We start from the raw sequence: 21,384 nt of genomic DNA on the forward strand, positions 1-21,384 counted from the left end.
CATGTGTCTGTGAGTAATATTAAACATGTGTCTGTGAGTAATGTTAAACATGTGTCTGTGTGAGTAATATTAAACATGTGTCTGTGTGAGTAATATTAAACATGTGTCTGTGAGTCATATTAAACATGTGTCTGTGAGTAATGTTAAACATGTGTCTGTGAGTTATATTAAACATGTGTCTGTGAGTTATATTAAACATGTGTCTGTGAGTAATATTAAACATGTGTCTGTGAGTAATGTTAAACATGTGTCTGTGAGTAATATTAAACATGTGTCTGTGAGTAATATTAAACATGTGTCTATGAGTAATATTAAACATGTGTCTGTGAGTAATATTAAACATGTGTCTGTGAGTAATATTAAACATGTGTCTGTGAGTAATGTTAAACATGTGTCTGTGAGTAATATTAAACATGTGTCTGTGAGTAATATTAAACATGTGTCTGTGAGTAATGTTAAACATGTGTCTGTGAGTAATATTAAACATGTGTCTGTGAGTAATATTAAACATGTGTCTGTGAGTAATATTAAACATGTGTCTGTGAGTAATATTAAACATGTGTCTGTGAGTAATATTAAACATGTGTCTGAGTAATATCAAACATGTCTGTGAGTAATATTAAACATGTGTCTGTGAGTAATATTAAACATGTGTCTGTGAGTAATGTTAAACATGTGTCTGTGAGTAATATTAAACATGTGTCTGCGAGTAATATTAAACATGTGTCTGTGAGTAATATTAAACATGTGTCTGTGAGTAATATTAAACATGTGTCTGTGAGTAATATTAAACATGTGTCTGTGAGTAATATTAAACATGTGTCTGTGAGTAATGTTAAACATGTGTCTGTGAGTAATATTAAACATGTGTCTGTGAGTAATGTTAAACATGTGTCTGTGAGTAATATTAAACATGTGTCTGTGAGTAATTTAAACATGTGTCTGTGAGTAATATTAAACATGTGTCTGTGAGTAATATCAAACATGTGTCTGTGAGTAATATTAAACATGTGTCTGCGAGTAATATTAAACATGTGTCTGCGAGTAATATTAAACACGTGTCTGTGAGTAATATTAAACATGTGTCTGTGAGTAATGTTAAACATGTGTCTGTGAGTAATATTAAACATGTGTCTGTGAGTAATGTTAAACATGTGTCTGTGAGTAATATTAAACATGTGTCTGTGAGTAATGTTAAACATGTGTCTGTGAGTAATATTAAACATGTGTCTGTGAGTAATGTTAAACATGTTTCTGTGAGTAATATTAAACATGTGTCTGTGAGTAATGTTAAACATGTGTCTGTGAGTAATATTAAACATGTGTCTGTGAGTAAGATTAAACATGTGTCTGTGAGTAATATTAAACATGTGTCTGTGAGTAATATTAAACATGTGTCTGTGAGTAATATTAAACATGTGTCTGTGAGTAATATTAAACATGTGTCTGTGAGTAATATTAAACATGTGTCTGTGAGTAATATTAAACATGTGTCTGTGAGTAATATTAAACATGTGTCTGTGAGTAATATTAAACATGTTTCTGTGAGTAATATTAAACATGTGTCTGTGAGTAATATTAAACATGTGCCTGTGAGTAATATTAAACATGTCTGTGAGTAACATTATACATGTGTCTGTGAGTAATATTAAACATGTATGTGAGTAATATTAAACATGTATGTGAGTAATATTAAACATGTGTCTGCGAGTAATATTATACATGTGTCTGCGAGTAATATTAAACACGTGTCTGTGAGTAATATTAAACATGTTTATGTGAGTAATATTAAACATGTGTCTGTGAGTAATATTAAACATGTGTCTGTGAGTAATATTAAACATGTGTCTGTGAGTAATATTAAACATGTGTCTGCGAGTAATATTAAACATGTTTATGTGAGTAATATTAAACATATGTCTGCGAGTAATAGTAAACATGTGTCTGTGAGTAATATTAAATGTGTCTGTGAGTAATATCAAACATGTGTCTGTGAGTTATATTAAACATGTGTCTGCGAGTAATATTAAACATGTGTCTGCGAGTAATATTAAACATGTGTCTGTGAGTAATATTAAACATGTGTCTGCGAGTAATATTAAACATGTGTCTGTGAGTAATATTAAACATGTGTCTGTGAGTAATATTAAACATGTGTCTGGGAGTAATATTAAACATGTGTCTGTGAGTAATGTTAAACATGTGTCTGTGAGTAATGTTAAACATGTGTCTGTGAGTAATATTAAACATGTGTCTGTGAGTAATGTTAAACATGTGTCTGTGAGTAATATTAAACATGTGTCTGTGAGTAATATTAAACATGTGTCTGTGAGTAATATTAAACAAGTGTCTGTGAGTAATATTAAACATGTGTCTGTGAGTAATATTAAACATGTGTCTGTGAGTAATATTAAACATGTGTCTGTGAGTAATGTTAAACATGTGTCTGTGAGTAATATTAAACATGTGTCTGTGAGTAATATTAAACATGTGTCTGTGAGTAATATTAAACATGTGTCTGGGAGTAATGTTAAACATGTGTCTGTGAGTAATGTTAAACATGTGCCTGTGAGTAATATTAAACATGTGTCTGTGAGTAATATTAAACATGTGTCTGTGAGTAATGTTAAACATGTGTCTGTGAGTAATATTAAACATGTGTCTGTGAGTAATATTAAACATGTGTCTGTGAGTAATATTAAACATGTGTCTGTGAGTTATATTAAACATGTGTCTGTGAGTAATGTTAAACATGTGTCTGTGAGTAATATTAAACATGTGTCTGTGAGTAATATTAAACATGTGTCTGTGAGTAATGTTAAACATGTGTCTGTGAGTAATATTAAACATGTGTCTGTGAGTAATATTAAACATGTGTCTGTGAGTAATATTAAACATGTGTCTGTGAGTAATATTAAACATGTGTCTGTGAGTAATATTAAATGTGTCTGTGAGTAATATCAAACATGTGTCTGTGAGTAATATTAAACATGTGTCTGCGAGTAATATTAAACATGTGTCTGCGAGTAATATTAAACACATGTCTGTGAGTAATATTAAACATGTGTCTGTGAGTAATGTTAAACATGTGTCTGTGAGTTATATTAAACATGTGTCTGTGAGTAATGTTAAACATGTGTCTGTGAGTAATATTAAACATGTGTCTGTGAGTAATATTAAACATGTGTCTGTGAGTAATATTAAACATGTGTCTGTGAGTAATATTAAACATGTGTCTGTGAGTAATATTAAACATGTGTCTGTGAGTAATATTAAACATGTGTCTGTGAGTAATATTAAACATGTGTCTGTGAGTAATGTTAAACATATGTCTGTGAGTAATATTAAACATGTGTCTGTGAGTAATATTAAACATGTGTCTGTGAGTAATGTTAAACATGTGTCTGTGAGTAATATTAAACATGTGTCTGTGAGTAATATTAAACATGTGTCTGTGAGTAATATTAAACATGTGTCTGTGAGTAATATTAAACATGTGTCTGTGAGTAATATTAAACATGTGTCTGTGAGTAATATTAAACATGTGTCTGTGAGTAATATTAAACATGTGTCTGTGAGTAATATTAAACATGTGTCTGTGAGTAATATTAAACATGTGTCTGTGAGTAATGTTAAACATGTGTCTGTGAGTAATATTAAACATGTGTCTGTGAGTAATGTTAAACATGTGTCTGTGAGTAATATTAAACATGTGTCTGTGAGTAATATTAAACATGTGTCTGTGAGTAATATTAAACATGTGTCTGTGAGTAATATTAAACATGTTTCTGTGAGTAATATTAAACATGTGTCTGTGAGTAATATTAAACATGTGCCTGTGAGTAATATTAAACATGTCTGTGAGTAACATTATACATGTGTCTGTGAGTAATATTAAACATGTATGTGAGTAATATTAAACATGTATGTGAGTAATATTAAACATGTGTCTGCGAGTAATATTATACATGTGTCTGCGAGTAATATTAAACACGTGTCTGTGAGTAATATTAAACATGTTTATGTGAGTAATATTAAACATGTGTCTTTGAGTAATATTAAACATATGTCTGTGAGTAATATTAAACATGTGTCTGTGAGTAATACTAAACATGTCTGTGAGTAATATTAAACATGTCTGTGAGTAATATTAAACATGTCTGTGAGTAATACTAAACATGTGTCTGTGAGTAATATTAAACATGTCTGTGAGTAATATTAAACATGTCTGTGAGTAATATTAAACACGTGTCTGTGAGTAATATTAAACATGTCTGTGAGTAATACTAAACATGTGTCTGTGAGTAATATTAAACATGTCTGTGAGTAATATTAAACATGTCTGTGAGTAATACTAAACATGTGTCTGTGAGTAATATTAAACATGTCTGTGAGTAATATTAAACATGTCTGTGAGTAATACTAAACATGTGTCTGTGAGTAATATTAAACATGTCTGTGAGTAATATTAAACATGTCTGTGAGTAATACTAAACATGTGTCTGTGAGTAATATTAAACATGTCTGTGAGTAATATTAAACATGTCTGTGAGTAATATTAAACATGTCTGTGAGTAATATTAAACATGTCTGTGGGTAATATTAAACACGTGTCTGTGAATAATATATGTGCTATTTTCATTGACAGAAGCCCGGCTATCCTAGTTGACCCTGATCCCCGCCGCGTCAGGACTGGGTGCAGCGCCCCTTCCTTGATCCCCGCCGCGTCAGGACTGGGTGCAGCGCCCCTTCCTTGATCCCCGCCGCGTCAGGACTGGGTGCAGCGCCCCTTCCTTGATCCCCGCCGCGTCAGGACTGGGTGCAGCGCCCCTTCCTTGATCCCCACCGCGTCAGGACTGGGTGCAGCGCCCCTTCCTTGATCCCCACTGCGTCAGGACTGGGTGCAGCGCCCCTTCCTGAGTTACAGCTGTGACTCGTGAAAAAATGAAATCTATATAGTATTTTCTGTGGGATTTGTTAGTGTGACTTTCACAGTGGGGCTCGGTCCCCAGTGGCCGCGGCTGCGACAGGCGAGCGCGGCGCACACAAGGTACGGCCCTCCACGGTGCCGGCCCCAGTAGCTGCCTGCACGCCCCGGCGCGATGCGCGACCACATTTTGCAAAGACACGGATTTTGTCTTTTCTTGTGGCGAAGGAGCGCTGGCCACGTCACGGCGGTTCAGCCAATGAGGGGGAACCAGCCGCGTGACGTCATGGCCGCGCCCCCACCACGCGCTGCTGCCGGGAACCCCGTCGCGCGCACACTGAGGCCGCGGCCTTAGGTTTTGGTCCTAAAATTGCAAATATTTTGATTTATAAAAAATAAATGTAAAACAGAAAAGGCAAATGTAAGGTTAGATGTTGCATGGTTACGCGCTCATGGTTACGCGCTCATGGTTACGCGCTCATGGTTACGCGCTTCCACTGCATTACAGCCCTAATACAGCTGGGACTTAACACATTCACCGCCAATTAATATCCCCTCTGGAATTGAAGGGGTTACTCCAACATTGTACCCAAGAACATAAGCCCACCTCATAATGTTAGATGCGTCCTCAGCATCAGGATCAGCGCAGTACTTGTTAGCAAGGATCAGGCAGGCGTCCGCTGACTCAATCTAAGAGCAAACGGCAGAATCGGGGCGTCCTTATTAGCACGGTCTCTCAGAACACCCCCCGAGCAGTATATGTATGTATATCTTTATTTATATAGCGCCGTCCATGTACATAGCGCTTTACAACAGTAAACGTTCTGCGCCTCTGCTGCAACCTCCAGATGCGCTTTCACTCCCCCTGTGTCTGCCTCCCAACATACCACTTAGATTGCAAGCTCTGCGGGGCAGCATCTCCCTTTGCTTTATGTTGTTATTTACCTGTTGCACTTATCCCCCTTGTCTGTCATTGATTTACCTTTTGTACAGCGACGCGTATATTGTTGGCACTATATTAAAAAAATCCATACGATACATACATAACACACGTGATAAACCATAGGAAACATCACGGGAATACAGTAAGCGCTCTGACAAAATGTACAAACATTAGGAAAAGGAGTCTCTGAACATGAACAGGACTTATAGAGTAGTTTCACCTTCCAGCAATGCTTAGCAGAAATGGCCCATAACTCTTGCATCTTAAAATGGGCCCTTTTTGTTACGGGAATAAATCATATAAATGGCATTAAATCTGCCACGGAGATCGTACGTTTCTGTTGTTGTTGAAATCTCTAAACACACAGACATTACTTGTAACTTATTTGCTTACATCCCAACCACTTTATCAGAAAACTCTGCAAGCGGGTTAGCAGCACAATACTGGCTGCCATGTATCGGAGTAAAAGAGGTGCAATTCTGGGGGCAAATGATGGTGTATTGAATAAACAAATCTCATGGATACTGTATGTATTTTTTTGGCCCCAAACTTGCATCACTTTTTATTGGATACACCTACACATTCACCTCCTCCATCTCCACCTTCACCTCCACTCCCACCTCCAACTTCACGTCCTCCATATCCACCTTCACCTCATCCATCTCCACCCACCTCCTCCATCTCCACTCTCACCTCCTCCATCTCCACCATCACCTCCTCCATCTCCACCTTCACCTCCTCCATCTCCACCTTCACCTCCTCCATTTTCACTCTCACCTCCTCCATCTCCATCTTCTCCATCTCCTCCATCACCATCACCATCTCCACCTCCCCAATCTCCACCTTCACCTCCTCCATCTCCACCATCACCTCCTCCATCTCCACCATCTCCATCTCCACCTTCACCTCCTCCATCTCCACCTTCACCTCCTCCATCTCCACCTTCACCTCCTCCATCTCCACCTTCACCTCCTCCATCTCCACCTTCACCTCCTCCATCTCCACCTTCACCTCCTCCATCTTCACCTTCACCTCCTCCATCTTCACCTTCACCTCCTCCATCTCCACCTTCACCATCTCCACCTTCCCCTCCTCCATCTCCACCTTCACCTCCTCCATCTCCACCTTCATCATCTCCACCTTCACCTCCTCCTTCTCCACCTTCACCTCCTCCATCGCCACCTTCACCTGCTCCATCTCTACCTTCACCTCCACCATCATCATCCTCCTCCATCTCCATCTTCACCTCCTCCACCTCCACCTTCACCTCCTCCACCTTCACCTCCTCCACCTTCACCTCCTCCACCTTCACCTCCTCCACCTTCACCTCCTCCATCTCCACCTTCACCTCCTCCATCTCCACCTTCACCTGCTCCATCTCTACCTTCACCTCCTCCATCTTCACCTCCATCTCAACCTTCACCTCCTCCATCTCCATCTTCACCTCCTCCATCTCCACCTTCACCATCTCCACCTTCACCTCCTCCACCTTCACCTCCTCCATCTCCACCTTCACCTCCTCCATCTCCACCTTCACCTCCTCCATCTCCACCTTCACCATCTCCACCTTCACCTCCTCCACCTCCTCTATCTCCACCTTCACCTCCTCTATCTCCACCTTCACCTCCTCCATCGCCACCTTCACCTCCTCCATCTCCACCTTCACCTCCACCCACCTCCTCCATCTCCACCTTCACCTCCTCCATCTACACCTCCATCTCCACCTTCACCTCCTCCATCTCCACCTTCACCTCCTCCGCCTTCACCTCCTCCATCTCCACCTTTACCTCCTCCATTGCCACCTTCACCACCGATATTTTAAATTCTTAAAGCTGCAGTTCAAGCTGCCGTATTAAAATAAATATTTTTTTTCCCATTCAATATGTGCATCAATACAATCTGCACACTGACAAGTGATTAGCGGAGCTGCAGATCGATCCGTTCTCCTGTAATCGATCGCTTGCTCAGGGTTATTTAATTCAGTTCTTGCACAGCATTGTGGGCAATGCAGTTCCTAGAATATGATTGACTGGGCAGTTACTGGATACAATTGGTGCACTGCTAGAGAGAGGGCGGGGCTCAAGAACCAGAGCCTATCAGAAGGGGCTGTCACTTTGGAAATGCTTCCTACATTAGAAACATTAAAAATGTCTTTAAACATTTTTTTTTAAATGCTACAAGTATTTTCTCCCAGTATAGAACTGATTTATTAAAAAAAAAAAAAAAAAGTAGGATATTGCTTGACCTGCTGCTTTAAGTGGTGGAAAGGCTATAACAAATATTACAAACTGCGTATTCCAGGCCCCTCTAGCACTTAATTAGTTACATTTAAATCCAGCGGTAGAAGAATCAGCTGAATGGTAAAAATAATATAAATACATGTACATTGAAATAATACAATGAAAGTGGCGTGTTCAGAGCAGGTTCCCAGCTGCTACACATGTACAGCCCGAGTTAGGTTTGCAATGTATAGCTGGTCTCTCTCAGGACAGGAACGGTGACATTGCATTGCTACCCTCTGCAGGACAAAGCTCGGGGTACCTGCTTTGCGTCAATTCTTTGTGCATGTCGCAACCCTGCAGTGGCAACAACGCATTCATTCCCTCTGCACAATGTACTCATGCAGCAGCCACACGGTCTTACCTTGACCCTCGCCAGGTCATGGGGGTTCAGAACCGATCCCTGGTAAAATTCTACCTGAGTAAAGTGTCTCTTGAACAGAGCCTCCAGCTCCAGGTTTGGGGAGATGCTGCAGAGAGACACACACGGGAGATGCTTACACACACTGGACTGCAGTCAAAGCATCGAAAAGACTAGGATCTGTTGCATTGCACAGTCACATGTAGTTCCACTTAAATAAATGACCTCTATCTCGCTCTATGGCCTCCATTTAATATGATGTAAGGCCAAGGTAATCCTTCATCCCATGGCCCTCCCCACCACACCCCCCTTCCAGATTGAGGTAATTACGGTCCATATTTGCTAACCAATCCTTTGCCATAAGACACCTTTCCAGTGACTTCTCCATTCAATGACAGCTGGAAGCTGCGTCTTCCAGCCCCAGAAGATGTTTTACACCCCAAGACTGCTTAGTAAACATGGCCTTACATGTAATCCCTGCACCCCAGTGTCACCGGTTACCCACTTGTGCAGGAATACAATCTCCACGTTCACATCGTCCCGGTCCTTGTGCAGGAAGTCCTTCAGGAAGTTGGACACGCTTTCTAAAGTGATGTGACCGCAAACCACAATGTGCCTGGAATGCAAAGGGACCAGTGAGGGGAGAAGACGGGACTGGGAACAGGAGGGAAGCCAAGGTAGCATCCTCTACATCATGCACACACGTCACCGATCGTCTGGAATCCACCTGTGTCATTGTCACCAGAGAAGAAGCAAACATTGACCAGGAAACATTACGGGAGCTCGCATCAGTTTAGGAATTTCTCTCCTTCACGCTGGAGGACGTTGCAGTTCCCACTAGCAACCAAAGTGGAACGAGCCTTCGGCTCAAAATCAGTGGATTTCCAAACCTGATGGTTTTTGGAGAATAAAAAAGGACCAAACTTTAAAAATATGTCCTTTTTTTAGGAGTATTCACAAGCTCGTTCTTGTGTATACATCCTCATACAGCGTATGAGCTGGGTATATTCAGGTGGAGTGTCACTTGTTAGCATTCCATAATTATTTTATTTTAGCAGGGGTTCTCCCTAATGCCTGCGCCCTGCTCAGCGTGTTCAGCCGGTTTTTAGGAAGCACTGAGCTCGGTCGCTGACTCTGCATTGTTCTTTTTTTATTTTTTTATTGCAGAGACATTTTTTAAACATTGGGGATTTTGTCCAAATCTGGATTAGGTTCTCCTGCAATGAAACAGGATCAATGTGCAATCCGGTCAGCATAATTAGAACGGCGCTTGAATGCAGGGGAACAATGGTTATCAACAAAAGGAGAGAAATCTCTTTAACAACAATTTCAAATATTGTGGTTTCAGTCCTGTTTTAAATAAAGAAATAATTATAAATAGATAATTTAAAGTATCTTCAAACATAAGATGAGGGTTAATACTTTTTGACCGGCACAGCTTGTAGTGTCGTCTTCTACCAAAACATAAATATCATTGACTTCCATCCAAGCAATTGTACAATTTTTACACACTCAGCAATGACATAAAAGATATCACTTTGCACACAGGGGGCAATTTGCTAAAGTAAACACACAAAAACAGGGCACACTAGGCAGCTCCCTGTTTATCAAATAAAAGGAATCCTATTGAAAGTAAAGTTTTTCTTTCCTTTGATAAAGTCTCACCCCAGCTGTGCAGCTGTTCTACCCTTGTACATAATTCCCGCTGTGTCAATGCAAAGTACTCCATCATTCATCAGAGCTGTCAGTGCTAAAACAGGTTGTAACTCAGTTCAGGGAGCTGTCTCTGGTGCTGATCACACTTGACAGAATGTATCTACTGGTTTTGAAACCATTTTCCTCTTGGGGAATTAATCCTCATAATTAATAGATTTCACAGAGTATTTTTGGGGGGACGAGTGAGCTTAGATATGATTTTTTTTTTACAATGCTTTGGAGATGTAAAATCAGCCCAGGTCTCGCCACATTGCGCAGTGTGCGTCCCGCTTCCTACATATCATGAACGCAGGCAACGATGATTCTGGGTTTGGACATGAAAACAAGTTCATGAAGTATTTATTCTTAGTTTTCTGAGGTATCCTAGGAGTGAGGATTTCCAACATTTTAGCCAGTTTGGAAATGAACGTACAAAGCATAAAGAGAGAATAGGTGTGTATCTGTGTCATGCTTTGGTGTGCCTCGGTTTAGACACTGGTAAAGGGACAGTGACAACAATCTCCATTAATAATTTTCCTTTGGGTTAATGTATACAATATTTCCACTGCACATAAGCATCACCATCAAACCATCACTGTCTGATAATATCCTGATTTGAGGCACATTTCCTAAATATACCACTAGACTTCACCTGCAGAAAATGTATGCTACCGACATATTCTTGGTAACAACATGAGATTCGTTTCACTGCCTGATGATTTCTAAACCATCTGTCTGATAATATCCTGATTTCAGAAACATTTCCTAAATATGCCACCCACTTTATTAAATGTGCCCCATCATCTGGAAGGGTGAGAAACAAACATCTCAATCCAGGTTTAGCACAAACCAGCGTGGATTTCACTTGTTCACTGTTTGATACATTGTTTATATTGCAGGCGTTATGTTAAACAGGTTCTCTGTAACTCAACTATACACAGAACCCGTCACTATGCCCACAGCTCAGCCACTGAGGGTGGTGGTACTTCTGGTGTAATGATAAAGCTAATGGGGACTGAGATATGGAGATCAAATACATTATGCTTGCACAGTAAATATTGTTACTGTAATTAACTCAGTGCCCCTATAAAGTCATGACTCATAACCCAAAACCTTTCACCTATCCACTCAAATCCTGCCAGTCCAGAAACTGTGTTTGTATCTTCCCCACTGCAGAATCTGACCTTCTGCGCTTACCCTCTTAAATCAGTCAAACCCCTTTCTAACACAACAGAGACCGGTTCCTGAAGTCAGTCATCTTATGTAAAACATTTCAGCCACGGATTCTGTACTACAGGAATGGTCCAAATGAAACTGTATTGAAACCATGGGTTAAAATGTCTATTCACTATACAACATGAGCCTCATTATCCAGTCTTATGAGGCGTATCTCCTGGTCCCTAGGGACCTGCACATGTCTGGAAGATGAGTGAGTCCCAGCTGGATGTCTTGTCCACTTCTGACCTATTGAGAAAACAGGCTTAGACCAAGCAGGACCAAAACACAGCAATGAGGAGATACAGAGGAGGGCATCCTGGATATAAAGCAACAACATGCAGTGTGACAAGATTAACACAACATGTGACAAAGCAACGGGAGCCACTGAAATGGAGGTGGAATGAAGCAATGGTGCTATCAGGCCAATCAGCCCGGGCAAAGCAGCCACTAGTGCCACGGGTACTTTAAAGTGACTTATTTAGTGCAGCAAAATACATCTCAAATGTATAACACTAATGACTCCAGATAATAGAGACGAGATGTGTGTTATACAGTTTATATATCCATTTTACTCATGAAAATATGGTTATGGATTAACTCGATATGTTAAACACGGACGTCACAAGTCGCACGACGTTCGTGCCACTTCGGGGGGTTTAACCCTTTTTTTCACCTTTGTGTTATCTTGATGAAGGCGCCAACGGGCACCGCAATGTCGATCTTTTCAACAAATATAGCTCACATTTACAAGACCCAAGTGTGCTGCACTATGTGCCTTGTATGAATGTCTACACACCGCCCGGTGAATCTTGGCTGTGACCTATTAGGAGTGCCTTACAATTCTGTTTTTTTCCTATCTATCTCTTACGGGGAAGGCCGTGCTTGGAAAATTGTTGCCAGACACAAATTACAGCCCTCTATGTAGAATTGAAATAATGTACTGAAATCACCCCCATTTGGACCACATAAGGGGTTCCAAAAGGAGAAATGTTAGAAGCTTCCAGGAAGTTCAGCTCTAACAAAGCTTGGGTCCCAAATGAATCCTCTGTGATAACAAAACCCCATTTGCTGCCGAGAGAATCACCATATATTACAATGCTCAAGAACCCGCTCACTGGCAACATGATGTCTCCTACCCAGAAGAGGACAGGTAATGAACCGGCAACGACCTATCTGCCCGTGGATTCCTCGAACCCTGACGCCTCCGGATCAGGGAGGTCTTGATTTAAGATATCTTGCTACAATTGATGGTCACACATCATTGATATCATTCCACGGCATGAACACAATGTCACAGCAAACACACAAAGGTCACAAGAAGTGGAAGGGTCCCGCATTTACTGCTCTAATCCTCCAAACCCTCGCCGCTCCCCCCCTGACCTGGCTTCTGCCGTTCCCAGGGGAAGTGATTATAAATAGGATATATATTGATGTGTATTGTTGCAGGTGCTATGTGGGCTGGGCTGGGATACGGGATAAAGACTCATCCCCCAGTACTTTTCTTGATGAAACCCCCCAATGCTACAGGAGACAAAAGTGCCAGAATCAACACGAGAAGAAATGCTGGGAAGGGTCATTATTACACTGCTGGCCTCGAGTTAAAAGTGCAATCCCACCCAGCTGACCACAAAGCCACATTTCCTACAGAATTTAACAACATACTTGGCTTCCTTAAAGCAATCTAACCATGCTAAATGAAAATATATGCGGCTGTTTTGCTGCTTTAGAAATGAACTACAAAACTTAATGTCTTGAGGGGGCCTCAGAATGGGAGAGTGAATGTCAGTGACGTGTTTTCTCTGTCCCGCGGTGTCCTTATCAGGGAGCCAATAAAGATAATGGGAAGGGGAATAGAGGGAAGATGTCCCTGTGCAAACTCTTGTTAAACACACCGTGATATCAGACAACAAGGAGCAGCCAGAGGAGATCACACCCCTCCCGGGCCCCAGCTCCCCCTGTATATAACGTTAAATAAGATTTCAAAATATTTACAGGGGTCAGATTTAGGTAAAAATGCATCAATCACCCAGGTGTGACCCCTTAAACATGTCCCATCCATTAGTACACTTAGATCCTAGGACACACTGGCCCTTTAACTGGCAGGTATAGAAAGGAATGTTACTAAAAAGTTCCATTCCCTTCATTGCTTTGGGGTCTATGTATGAAGGCAATTTTGGAGCAAAACTGCAGCATTTTCACCCTGCGTCTCTGTGTATCAAAGCAATTTGCTCCAATGTCTGTCCTAACTTTCTCCTTGGGGAGAATCAGTAGGAGGAGTTGGGGGGAGTTACATGGGGCACAGATTATAATGAGATGTATCACATTCTGTGTCTCTGTCCCAGCTTGCACCTTGGGAAGAGTCAGTAGGAGGAGTTGGGGGAGTTACATGGGGCACAGATTATAATGAGATGTATCACATTCTGTGTCTCTGTCCCAACTTGCACCTTGGGAAGAGTCAGTAGGAGGAGTTGGGGGAGTTCCATGGGGCACAGATTATAATGAGATGTATCACATTCTGTGTCTCTGTCCCAGCTTGCACCTTGGGGAGTCAGTAGGCGGAGTTGGGGGAGTTACATGGGGCACAGATTATAATGAGATGTATCACATTCTGTGTCTCTGCCCCAGCTTGCACCTTGGGGAGTCAGTAGGAGGAGTTGGGGGAGTTACATGGGGCACAGATTATAATGAGATGTATCACATTCTGTGTCTCTGTCCCAGCTTGCACCTTGGGGAGTCAGTAGGAGGAGTTGGGGGAGTTACATGGGGCACAGATTATAATGAGATGCATCACATTCTGCGTCTCTGCCCCAGCTTGCACCTTGGGGGGAGTCAGTAGGAGGAGTTGGGGGGAGTTACATGGGTCACAGATTATAATGAGATGTATCACATTCTGCGTGTCTGCCCCAGCATGCACCTTGGGGAGAGTCAGTATGAGGAGTTGGGGGGAGTTACACGGTGCACAGATTATAATGAGATGTATCACATTCTGTATCTCTGTCCCAGCATGCACCTTGGGGAGAGTCAGTAGGAGGAGTTGGGGGAGTTACATGGGGCACAGATTATAATGAGATGCATCACATTCTGCGTCTCTGCCCCAGCTTGCACCTTGGGGAGAGTCAGTAGGAGGAGTTGGGGTAGTTACATGGTGCACAGATTATAATGAGATGTATGACATTCTACGTCTCTGTCCCAGCTTGCACCTTGGGAAGAGTCAGTAGGTGGAGTTGGGGGGGGAGTTACATGGGGCACAGATTATAATGAGATGTATCACATTCTGCGTCTCTGTCCCAGCTTGCACCTTGGGAAGAGTCAGTAGGAGGAGTTGGGGGAGAGTTACATGGTGCACAGATTATAATGAGATGCATCACATTCTGCGACTCTGCCCCAGCTTGCACCTTGGGGAGAGTCAGTAGGAGGAGTTGGGGTAGTTACATGGTGCACAGATTATAATGAGATGTATGACATTCTGCATCTCTGCCCCAGCTTGCACCTTGGGGAGAGTCAGTAGGAGGAGTTGGGGGGGGGGGGTTACATGGGGCACAGATTATAATGAGATGTATCACATTCTGCATCTCTGCCCCAGCTTGCACCTTGGGGAGAGTCAGTAGGAGGAGTTGGGGGAGTTACATGGGGCACAGATTATAATGAGATGTATCACATTCTGCGTCTCTGCCCCAGCTTGCACCTTGGGGAGAGTCAGTAGGAGTTGGGGAAGTTACATGGTGCACAGATTATAATGAGATGCATCACATTCTGCATCTCTGCCCCAGCTTGCACCTTGGGGAGAGTCAGTAGGAGGAGTTGGGGGGAGTTACATGGGGCACAGATTATAATGAGATTCATCACATTCTGCATCTCTGCCCCAGCTTGCACCTTGGGGAGAGTCAGTAGGAGTTGGGGGAGTTACATGGGGCACAGATTATAATGAGATTCATCACATTCTGCATCTCTGCCCCAGCTTGCACCTTGGGGAGAGTCAGTAGGAGGAGTTGGGGGGGAGTTACATGGTGCACAGATTATAATGAGATGTATCACATTCTGCGTCTCTGTCCCAGCTTGCACCTTGGGGAGAGTCAGTAGGAGGAGTTGGGGGAGTTACATGGTGCACAGATTATATTGAGATACACCACATTCTGCGTCTCTGCCCCAGCTTGCACCTTGGGGAGAGTCAGTAGGAGGAGTTGGGGGGGGGGGGGTAGTTACATGGTGCACAGATTATAATGAGATGTATGACATTCTGCGTCTCTGTCCCAGCTTGCACCTTGGGAAGAGTCAGTAGGTGGAGTTGGGGGGGCGTTACATGGGGCACAGATTATAATGAGATGTATCACATTCTGTGTCTCTGCCCCAGCTTGCACCTTGGGGAGAGTCAGTATGAGGAGTTGGGGGAGTTACATGGGGCACAGATTATAATGAGATGTATCACATTCTGCGTCTCTGCCCCAGCTTGCACCTTGGAGAGTCAGTAGGAGGAGTTGGGGGGAGTTACACAGTGCACAGATTATAATGAGATGTATCACATTCTTTGTCTCTGTCCCAGCTTGCACCTTGGGGAGAGTCAGTAGGAGGAGTTGGGGAGGGGTTACATGGTGCACAGATTATAATGAGATGTATCACATTCTGTGTCTCTGTCCCAGCTTGCACCTTGGGGAGAGTCAGTAGGAGGAGTTGGGAGGAGTTTATGCATGGTGCACAGATTATAATGAGATGTATGACATTCTGCGTCTCTGTCCCAGCTTGCACCTTGGGAAGAGTCAGTAGGTGGAGTTGGGGGGGGGGAGTTACATGGGGCACAGATTATAATGAGATGTATCACATTCTGTGTCTCTGTCCCAGCTTGCACCTTGGGGAGAGTCAGTAGGAGGAGTTGGGGGAGTTACATGGGGCACAGATTATAATGAGATGCATCACATTCTGCGTCTCTGCCCCAGCTTGCACCTTGGGGAGAGTCAGTAGGAGGAGTTGGGGGGAGTTACACAGTGCACAGATTATAATGAGATGTATCACATTCTGCGTCTCTGTCCCAGCTTGCACCTTGGGAAGAGTCAGTAGGTGGAGTTGGGGGGGGGAGTTACATGGGGCACAGATTATAATGAGATGCATCACATTCTGCGTCTCTGCCCCAGCTTGCACCTTGGGGAGAGTCAGTAGGAGGTGTTGGGGGAGTTACATGGGGCACAGATTATAATGAGATGTATCACATTCTGCGTCTCTGCCCCAGTTTGCACTTTGGGGAGAGTCAGTAGGAGGAGTTGGGGGGAGTTACACGGTGCAGATTATAATGAGATGTATCACATGCTGTATCTCTGCCCCAGCTTGCACCTTGGAGAGAGTCAGTAGGAGCAGTTGGGGGAGTTACATGGGGCACAGATTATAATGAGATGCATCACATTCTGCGTCTCTGCCCCAGCTTGCACCTTGGGGAGAGTCAGTAGGAGTTGGGGGGGGAGTTACATGGTGCACAGATTATAATGAGATGTATCACATTCTGTGTCTCTGTCCCGGCTTGCACCTTGGGGAGAGTCAGTAGGAGGAGTTGGGGAGGGGTTACATGGTGCACAGATTATAATGAGATGTATCACATTCTGTGTCTCTGTCCCAGCTTGCTCCTTGGGGAGAGTCAGTAGGAGGAGTTGGGAGGAGTTACATGGTGCACAGATTATAATGAGATGCATCACATTCTGCATCTCTGCCCCAGCTTGCACCTTGGGGAGAGTCAGGAGGAGTTGGGTGGAGTTACATGGTGCACAGATTATAATGAGATGCATCACATTCTGCATCTCTGCCCCAGCTTGCACCTTGGGGAGAGTCAGTAGGAGGAGTTGGGGGGAGTTACATGGGGCACAGATTATAATGAGATTCATTACATTCTGCATCTCTGCCCCAGCTTGCACCTTGGGGAGAGTCAGTAGGAGGAGTTGGGGGAGTTACATGGTGCACAGATTATAATGAGATGCACCACATTCTGCGTCTCTGCCCCAGCTTGCACCTTGGGGAGAGTCAGTAGGAGTTGGGGGGGAGTTACATGGTGCACAGATTATAATGAGATGTATCACATTCTGTGTCTCTGTCCCGGCTTGCACCTTGGGGAGAGTCAGTAGGAGGAGTTGGGGAGGGGTTACATGGTGCACAGATTATAATGAGATGTATCACATTCTGTGTCTCTGTCCCAGCTTGCTCCTTGGGGAGAGTCAGTAGGAGGAGTTGGGAGGAGTTACATGGTGCACAGATTATAATGAGATGCATCACATTCTGCATCTCTGCCCCAGCTTGCACCTTGGGGAGAGTCAGGAGGAGTTGGGTGGAGTTACATGGTGCACAGATTATAATGAGATGCATCACATTCTGCATCTCTGCCCCAGCTTGCACCTTGGGGAGAGTCAGTAGGAGGAGTTGGGGGGAGTTACATGGGGCACAGATTATAATGAGATTCATCACATTCTGCATCTCTGCCCCAGCTTGCACCTTGGGGAGAGTCAGTAGGAGGAGTTGGGGGAGTTACATGGTGCACAGATTATAATGAGATGCACCACATTCTGCGTCTCTGCCCCAGCTTGCACCTTGGGGAGAGTCAGTAGGAGGAGTTGGGGGGGGGGGGGTAGTTACATGGTGCACAGATTATAATGAGATGTATGACATTCTGCGTCTCTGCTCCATTTTGCACCTTGGGGAGAGTCAGTAGGAGGAGTTGGGGGAGGGGGGTAGTTACATGGTGCACAGATTATAATGAGATGTATCACATTCTGCGTCTCTGCTCCAGCTTGCACCTTGGGGAGAGTCAGTAGGAGGAGTTAGGGAAAGTTACATGGTGCACAGATTATAATGAGATGTATCACATTCTGCGTCTCTCTGTCCCAGCTTGCAGCTTGGGGAGAGTCAGTAGGAGGAGTTGGGGGAGTTACATGGGGCACAGATTATAATGAGATGTATCACATTCTGCGTCTCTGCCCCAGCTTGCACCTTGGGGAGAGTCAGTAGGAGGAGTTGGGGGGAGTTACACGGTGCACAGATTATAATGAGATGTATCACATTCTGTATCTCTGCCCCCAGCTTGCACCTTGGGGAGAGTCAGTAGGAGCAGTTGGGGGAGTTACATGGGGCACAGATTATAATGAGATGCATGACATTCTGCGTCTCTGCCCCAGCTTGCACCTTGGGGAGAGTCAGTAGGAGTTGGGGGGGAGTTACATGGTGCACAGATTATAATGAGATGTATCAAATTCTGTGTCTCTGTCCCGGCTTGCACCTTGGGGAGAGTCAGTAGGAGGAGTTGGGGAGGGGTTACATGGTGCACAGATTATAATGAGATGTATCACATTCTGTGTCTCTGTCCCAGCTTGCTCCTTGGGGAGAGTCAGTAGGAGGAGTTGGGAGGAGTTACATGGTGCACAGATTATAATGAGATGCATCACATTCTGCATCTCTGCCCCAGCTTGCACCTTGGGGAGAGTCAGTAGGAGGAGTTGGGAGGAGTTACATGGTGCACAGATTATAATGAGATGCATCACATTCTGCATCTCTGCCCCAGCTTGCTCCTTGGGGAGAGTTAGTAGGAGGAGTTGGGAGGAGTTACATGGTGCACAGATTATAATGAGATGTATCACATTCTGCGTCTCTGCTCCAGCTTGCACCTTGGGGAGAGTCAGTAGGAGGAGTTAGGGAAAGTTACATGGTGCACAGATTATAATGAGATGTATCACATTCTGCGTCTCTCTGTCCCAGCTTGCAGCTTGGGGAGAGTCAGTAGGAGGAGTTGGGGGAGTTACATGGTGCACAGATTATAATGAGATGTATCACATTCTGCGTCTCTGCCCCAGTTTGCACCTTGGGGAGAGTCAGTAGGAGGAGTTGGGAGGAGTTACATGGTGCACAGATTATAATGAGATGTATCACATTCTGCGTCTCTGCCCCAGCTTGCACCTTGGGGAGAGTCAGTAGGAGGAGTTGGGGAGAGTTACATGGTGCACAGATTATAATGAGATGTATCACATTCTGCGTCTCTGCCCCAGCTTGCACCTTGGGGAGAGTCAGTAGGAGGAGTTGGGGAGAGTTACATGGTGCACAGATTATAATGAGATGTATCTCATTCTGCGTCTCTGCCCCAGCTTGCACCTTGGGGAGAGTCAGTAGGAGGAGTTGGGGAGAGTTACATGGGGCACAGATTATAATGAGATGTATCAAAGTCTGCGTTTCTCTGCACTCCTCTTTTTGCCCTAGCCCAAAGTAGAACATATTTAACATACGTAAGAAACTGCCACAGCTCTGCTCCAAAAAACAGAGCAGTGCGTTTAAACACACTCTTCTCTATGTTATATGTAACATAGACCCCTATATACCTGTATGCAGCAGTATTCAGTGGTGTTACACATGGTACATGCTTATACAGGGGCTGGACCTTAACCTTCAATTAACTTTGACAGTTCACCTAATTTCATAGATAAAAGAGTATTTCCCTAAAAAAAAAACAATATTAAATCCCCTCGGTGGGAAACAGAGGGTCTCCGGAGCTGCGTTAATTTCAGCTTCCCGAGATACCTGCCTGGGAAGCTCGTGCCGGCATCTCATGCATGTTTAAAGGTCCCAAGTCACAAATGACCAATAGGAAGCTGCGACAGATGGTGTTATGGCTTCCAATCGGCTCGCTTGACCTGGGACCTTCAATCCGCCATATAGCTCGCCCAGCCAGGGCTACTACTGGCATGAACTACAGGGGTAAGAATCTCGGGAAGCGGGGGGGTCCCCAGAGCTGAAATGAACACGGTTCCATTCCAGAGACCCCTCGCTTCCCACCTACTATGACCAAAATATCGTAGGCGGAAACGCACCTATAATCAGATGTGCTGAGGATACGAGCAAAGGTACGAACAGGGATATGCAAAGCAAAGCTTAGGAAAGATGCAGGGTGGTCAGCTGCGTGTATCTCCTCCCCCAAACCCATATACAACCATCAGGACAGGTACAGCATAGGTAGCCGCGTACACTGCTCCCCCACATGGACTCACTGCCCTGCTAACCCCCCCCCCCCCCCCAGATATAAGCAAGTAAAGTGTGGGCAGTGGTAGTGCAAGGCCCCCCATGCAGACCCACACATCCAACATGTACAGTATCTGCGCTACGCACGTATGACAACTGTCTACAGAAGTCACGGCAATGACACGTCTCATGCTGATGCATGTGCTCAGAACAGGCATGTTTCTGTTTGGAAGGGACATTATTGACCGTAACCCCGTCAGTGCCAGAGCGGCTTGGAGCACTGTCCAGATGGCTTTCCAAGGCCACTCTGGCAGTGCAGTGCTTGTGAGATACACACATTGTCTGCCTGGCTCCTAGCTCGGACCAGCGCACTGACAATTTGTAGCAGGTTTCTCTCCGAGAAGCAAGTGCAGGAGGAATATTAAAGACCCTCAGAAAGGATTTCACATTGAATGCTCCGAGGAGCAGTAACACACCGTACATATCTCAGCCCTGATGCTTATCGGGAGATATTGGCTGTCACAGGAATGCTGTATAGGGCAGGGAAGAAAAAAAAAAACACATTTCAACGGCACCAATTCCTCTGGTTTAACAGATATTTAACTATGACAGCCCTGCACTTTTGGGAAATACTAATGCCTGGCGGCGGCCCTGGCTGACGACCCAGAGAACAAGTGGGAACGTCTCGGACACGCAATCTTCCCCATATTCATTGCCTGACACTGTGTAATTCTCCAGAAATGTCAGCATAGTGGTGTTAATTCTCAGCTGAACCGACAAATTGTCATTCTTTATTTTTTTGGGGGGTGTAGTTGCAGTCCCCTCTGGGGAGATGGAATAAACAGAGGGGGAAATGTTCCTTCTGCACAATTTTAAACAAGGAATATGCTACATTTATGATATAAGGACAGAGCCTTCATACAACATATATCTACATTATAATTCCCCAGATTTCCAGAGGACCCTGTAATAAAGGTGGGGAAAGTGC

General features: G+C 43.9%; 1 protein-coding gene across 10 annotated transcripts in view; it reads right to left on the minus strand.

Moving 5' to 3' along the window:
* The window catches only part of KCNMA1 (potassium calcium-activated channel subfamily M alpha 1), a 397,276-nt gene that overhangs the window by 128,705 nt on the left and 247,187 nt on the right, over positions 1-21,384 (minus strand). For all 10 annotated transcript variants that reach the window (XM_075610355.1, XM_075610354.1, XM_075610347.1 and 7 more), the window contains exons 10-12: positions 9,016-9,126; positions 8,514-8,619; positions 5,535-5,617 (exon numbers count right to left, since the gene is read on the minus strand). In XM_075610355.1, the coding sequence (XP_075466470.1) occupies positions 5,535-5,617; positions 8,514-8,619; positions 9,016-9,126 (300 nt within the window). The remainder of the gene's footprint in view (positions 1-5,534; positions 5,618-8,513; positions 8,620-9,015; positions 9,127-21,384) is intronic.

The sequence above is a fragment of the Ascaphus truei genome, chromosome 8 (genome assembly GCF_040206685.1).
Source record: "Ascaphus truei isolate aAscTru1 chromosome 8, aAscTru1.hap1, whole genome shotgun sequence".
NCBI lineage: Eukaryota > Metazoa > Chordata > Amphibia > Anura > Ascaphidae > Ascaphus > Ascaphus truei.